Source organism: Austrofundulus limnaeus, unplaced genomic scaffold (genome assembly GCF_001266775.1).
Source record: "Austrofundulus limnaeus strain Quisiro unplaced genomic scaffold, Austrofundulus_limnaeus-1.0 Scaffold1116, whole genome shotgun sequence".
NCBI lineage: Eukaryota > Metazoa > Chordata > Actinopteri > Cyprinodontiformes > Rivulidae > Austrofundulus > Austrofundulus limnaeus.
The window spans coordinates 65,733-70,925 of NW_013953518.1; the positions used below are offsets into that span (position 1 = coordinate 65,733).

General features: G+C 48.9%; 1 protein-coding gene and 1 pseudogene across 1 annotated transcript in view; one reads left to right on the forward strand and one right to left on the reverse strand.

Moving 5' to 3' along the window:
• The window catches only part of lonp2 (lon peptidase 2, peroxisomal), a gene marked incomplete at its 5' end in the record, with an annotated part of 6,683 nt that extends 3,117 nt beyond the window's left edge, over nt 1-3,566 (forward strand). The window contains 8 exon segments of the mRNA XM_014030779.1: nt 392-533; nt 625-775; nt 865-991; nt 1,075-1,205; nt 1,279-1,364; nt 1,446-1,653; nt 1,761-1,951; nt 2,023-3,566. Of these exon segments, the coding sequence (XP_013886233.1) occupies nt 392-533; nt 625-775; nt 865-991; nt 1,075-1,205; nt 1,279-1,364; nt 1,446-1,653; nt 1,761-1,951; nt 2,023-2,253 (1,267 nt within the window).
• A 172-nt stretch (nt 3,567-3,738) lies between these two features.
• On the reverse strand, nt 3,739-5,006 carry LOC106534205 (E3 ubiquitin-protein ligase Siah2 pseudogene; annotated as a pseudogene).
• Between the last annotated feature and the right edge of the window lie 187 nt (nt 5,007-5,193).

A 5,193-nucleotide genomic window follows, 5' to 3' on the forward strand; every position in this document is an offset into this window, starting at 1 on the left:
GGTTTATAATCCTGGTCGTTGAGGATCATCGTCCTGCAGGTTTTAGTCTTCTCTGTTCTTCAGCAGGTTCAACTCTGCAGCAACCTGTCAATCATTCTTTTAAACCAGGTGTGTTAAAACAGGAACACCTCAGGATGTGTGTAACTGATCAGACCTCATTCCTCAGACGTTTCTGTGTAAAACATTAAATCACAAACAGTATCTGTTGGACTGAAAACTATTTTATTAGACTGATTTATTTATTTAATTAATATTTTGTTAAAAATATATTGAAGGTCCGTCTGAACAGGAACCAAAGACCTGGACTCTGGTCCCTCTGGACAGGAACCAAAGACCCTTCTGTTCATGGTGGTGATGATGCTGACTGTTCTGGTTCTGGTTCTGTCTCCAGGCGGACCTATGTTGGCAGCATGCCCGGTCGGATCATCAACGGTCTGAAGACGGTGGGGGTCCGTAACCCGGTCTTCCTGCTGGACGAGGTGGACAAGCTGGGGAAGAGTCTTCAGGGTGACCCTGCAGCCGCTCTGCTGGAGGTCAGAGGTCACGGCTCGTTTGGATCCTGGAAACCCAGACCTGTTCCAGACTTCTGTGTCCACTGAAAGAGGTGTCCTCTAAAACCTGCAGGTCCTGGACCCGGAGCAGAACCACAGCTTCACAGACCACTACCTGAACGTGGCCTTTGACCTGTCCCAGGTGCTCTTCATCGCCACAGCAAACACCACAGCCACCATACCCCCGGCTCTGCTGGACCGCATGGAGGTGCTGCAGGTTCCAGGTGAGGCTCAGCAGGTCTGGACCTGTCCAGGTCAGGGTCCAGGTCAGGGTCCAGGTCAGAGTCCAGGTCAGAGTCTGGATTATTTTCAGGGTACACGCAGGAGGAGAAGGTGGAGATCGCTCACCGTCACCTGATCCCCAACCAGCTGGACCAGCACGGTCTGACCCTGCAGCAGCTGCTCATCCCTCAGGACTCCACCAAGGACATCATCAGCAGGTAGGAGGACTTCCTGTCCCCCTGAGCTGTGGGCGGGCCTAGAGGGACGTCCCCTCCTGAGATGATTGACAGCAGTGTTTCAGGTACACTCGGGAGGCGGGCGTGCGCTCGCTGGAGAGGAAGATCGGAGCGATCTGTCGAGCCGTGGCCGTGAGGGTCGCTGAAGGTCAGGGGGTGGAGCCTGTGAGAGGGGAGGCGTGTCCTGCGCAGGAAGGTGAGCATGATGTTGGGTTTGTTGTAGGAACGTCAGGTCGATGGTTTTTCTGACGCAGTCGTCTGTCTCTCAGATAAGGCGGCGCCGCCTGAACTTCCTGTCGTCGTGGATCACGTCGCCCTGAAAGACATCCTGGGACCGCCCCCTTTTGAAATGGAGGTAAGCAGGATGTCCAACAGGGTTCTGATGGACCCTGAAGAACTGCAGTCTTCATCTGATGGTGGTGTTTCATGCCTGCAGGTGTCAGAGAGGCTCACTCTGCCAGGTGTGGCTCTGGGTCTGGCCTGGACCCCTCTCGGGGGGGAGATCATGTTTGTTGAGGCCAGTCGTACGGAGGGGGAGGGTCAGCTGACTCTGACAGGTCAGCTGGGTGATGTCATGAAGGAGTCAGCTCACCTGGCCATCAGCTGGCTGCGAGCCAACGCCAAGACCTACGACCTGACCAATGGTGAGTCCTGCTGACCACACCCCCAGAGGCCACACCCCCAGAGGCCACACCCCCAGAGACCACACCCCCAATGAGACCACAGCTTACTGATGTTTGTGTTTGAACAGTGATGGGCGGTTCTGATCCGCTGGACGGGACGGACATCCACCTCCACTTCCCCGCCGGCGCCGTCACCAAGGACGGCCCCTCTGCGGGGGTTACCATAGTAACGTGCCTGGCCTCTCTGTTCAGTGGTCGCTTGGTCCGATCAGACGTGGCCATGACAGGAGAGATCACGCTGAGAGGCCTGGTTCTGCCGGTGAGTTCTGCTCAGGTCCTGGTGGGCGGGGCCAGGAAACTGTTTGCTGATTGGTTCACCTCCTTCAACAGGTGGGCGGGATCAAAGACAAGGTTCTGGCAGCCCATCGAGCCGGAGTTAAACGGGTCATCTTACCCAAACGCAACGAGAAGGACCTGGAGGAGCTGCCTGCTGACGTCAGAGCCCACCTGGACCTGGTTCTGACCAGAACCCTGGAGGAGGTCCTGAACGCCTCGTTTGACGGGGGCTTTCCAGGGACCAGGGGGAGGACAGCGGACCCCCAGCTCAGCAGCAAACTGTGACCGAGCATCAGCAGATCTCTTCATGACCCGGTTCTGATCCGGCTGCCTGACCTTTAGTTTTAGTCTTTAATCTGCTCGACTGATTCCTGAAAGTTCACCTGACCTGGTTTAACCTCCTGTAGGACCCATCGTTATCAGATAATTAATGATCAGTTACAGATAACTAATGATCAGTTACAGGATTTAACTGTTAATAACAACTGATTATTAATAACTGATTGTTAACAGTTTATCAGTTGTTATTAATCAGTTTATTAATCAGTTATTAATAAGTTTATTTATTAATAATAAACTGATTATTAACAGATTATTATTAATCAGTTTATTACTCAGTTGTGTTAACAGTCAATTGTAATTAATAATCAGTTTGTTAATAATCTGTTAATAATCAGTTAATAACAACCAGTTGTATTAACTGTAATCAGTTGTAACGATGAACATGAAGGATATCAGTGATGTCATCACGTCTTTGTTCTCATTTTATTCTGATAAAGTGAATAAAGTAAAGTTTTATAACTCAGCAGTTGAACAGATCCATAAAATAACTAAAGGTTTAAATTTAAACGACAGGAAGTTAAACTGGTAGTAACCTGCTGACAGGATGTTTACTGTGGTGGGATGGAACTAAGTACAACTACTTTGTTGCTGTACTTAAAGTACATTTTTCATGTATCTGTACTTTAAGTAGATTTCATCATGGGTACTTTTGACTTTTAATACACATTTCTGTAATGTGTTAAATTATAAATTAGTGACATTATGGGCTGTTTGTTGGTTTAAAAGATGTCAGTGGTGAACGGTAACTGATCCATTGAACCAAAGCAGATTCTTCATCACCTGCTGGATCATCATCATCATCATCATCATCATCATCAGGCCCACGGGGGACTCGTCCACACAGGACATGAAAAAGTGAACTGGTTCAGAACGACTTGTTGAGCTTTGATAAAGACGTTTGTGGTGAATTTACAACTTGTGTAGTTGTTGTCACAACCTGTGATGAGCAGAGGGTAAACACACAAACATGAAGTATCTTTGTTCACTGAAATGACATCATTGTATTAAAATACACAGGAGGCACGCTGCATACTGTAGAGCAGTGGTGAATACATCAAGTACTTTACTTTTAAGTATTTTTAAAAGCAAGTACTTACAAGTAAAAAATGTTAAGCTTTACTTTTACTAGAGTACATTCTTCTGTTTATCTGTACTTTTAATGAAGTACAGTGTTACAGTACTTTCTCCACCACTGAGTATTTATACAGCCTGTCTTTAACGATTCTCTGGAATTAAACAGTATCTTACCTGCTGCAGATGACCTTTTGAATGACAGTTTAGTGAAACAGGTTTGTAGTGGAAACAGCAGGGGTCAAAGGTCACTGAGGCAGATCTGAACTAAAACCCAGAACAGAAGAGTCCAGGAGGACCACCCCCTGCTGGTCCTGGACTCCAACAGGCCAAGAAGTGAGAAAAGGCAGCAGCAGGTATGAAAAAGATAGATTTATTGCATGACAAATTAAAACAGAAAGACCTGGTGGAGTTTGAGGGAAAGCAGCAACATCACTGACTCCACCTGCAGAGGGACAAATGACCTTTGACCTCCAGACGAAGAAGAAGAAGAACAAAGGCTTCACAGAAGGACCAAGATGAAAACAACCCAGCTCTGGAGGAGAAGGACCTTCTGAACGACAACTTGGCTTTTTAGCTTTTTAACTACAAACACTGAAGTTTAGCCACAAGTTCAACAACTTTCATCGTTTTTAAAATTCAATACAAAAAACTCTCCTCTATTTATCACTAATCTGAAGGTTTAAACCGTAGAAACTGTTTGGTTCCAGGTTGGGTCAGAGGTGACGACGGGCCGATGGACGAGAACCATCAGGACAGACAAACGAGGACTTCGGCTCCTTTAAGACAAACAAACCAAAGTCAACGGTTAAAAAGAAAAACTAGTCAAATAAAAAGTGAAATGTAGTGTTTGATCCTCTTCTTCTGATGAAGCTCTTCCTCTTGTTCTGAAACAGAACATCACACGGGACTAACTAAACCATGACGTAGTGTGGACACGTAGAAGGACTCAGTCCTGGTCCAGGTCTGGAGCCAGCTACCAGGCCAGTTTCTGAGACCTGACCAGGAGTCCGTGTCGAGGGTCCTCAGAGACACGAAGACCACTGAGGACAAACAAAAACAACCGCAGAGGAAACTGAAAACTCCAAGAAGACCTCCTCCTCGCTCCGAGTCCAGTTTCTGAGACATGCACGAGTCTCACACACCTGTTTGTTAAAAGTCATCACTACACAGGTATGTCCGTCACTCATCCATCATCACCCCGTCACAGTCCAGTTCCTGGTGTCGGGGGCTCAGCGGGGTCTCTCCTGTCCTCAGCACATGGAGATGGTGACGTTGATGCCCAGGTTGCCGTTCTCGGCGAACAGCTGTGCGATGGACGTGTCGAACACCAGGCAGTCGCTGTTCATGATGGCCGTGGCGATGCCCTCGTGGATGGAGCGGGGCGTGGCCTCCCAGGTGAGGCGGCGCCGGTGGCCGTTCAGCTCCAGCCGGTAGGCGAAGTTCTCGGCCTGCTTCCTGGTGCCGATGAGCTGCACGATGGCGAAGAACTGCTGGTGTCCGTCGTACTTCTCCTGCTTCTCCAGGACCAGCATGAAGTGGAAGCCGAAGCAGGACTGCATCATGACCCAGTCCACGGCGCCGGGCAGGTTGATGTCTGTGGCCAGGAACACGATGTCCTCGCCCTGCGGACACAGAGGGTTCAGTTCTGAGCCACAGCTGCTCAGGTGACCTGAGAGACCACCCAGCCTCACTTTAAACAATACCAACCATGCTAACACCTGTAACATGTTAGCACCATGCTAACACCTGTAACATGTTAGCACCATGCTAACAGTTGTAGCATGTTAGCCCCGAGCTACAGGTGTTAGC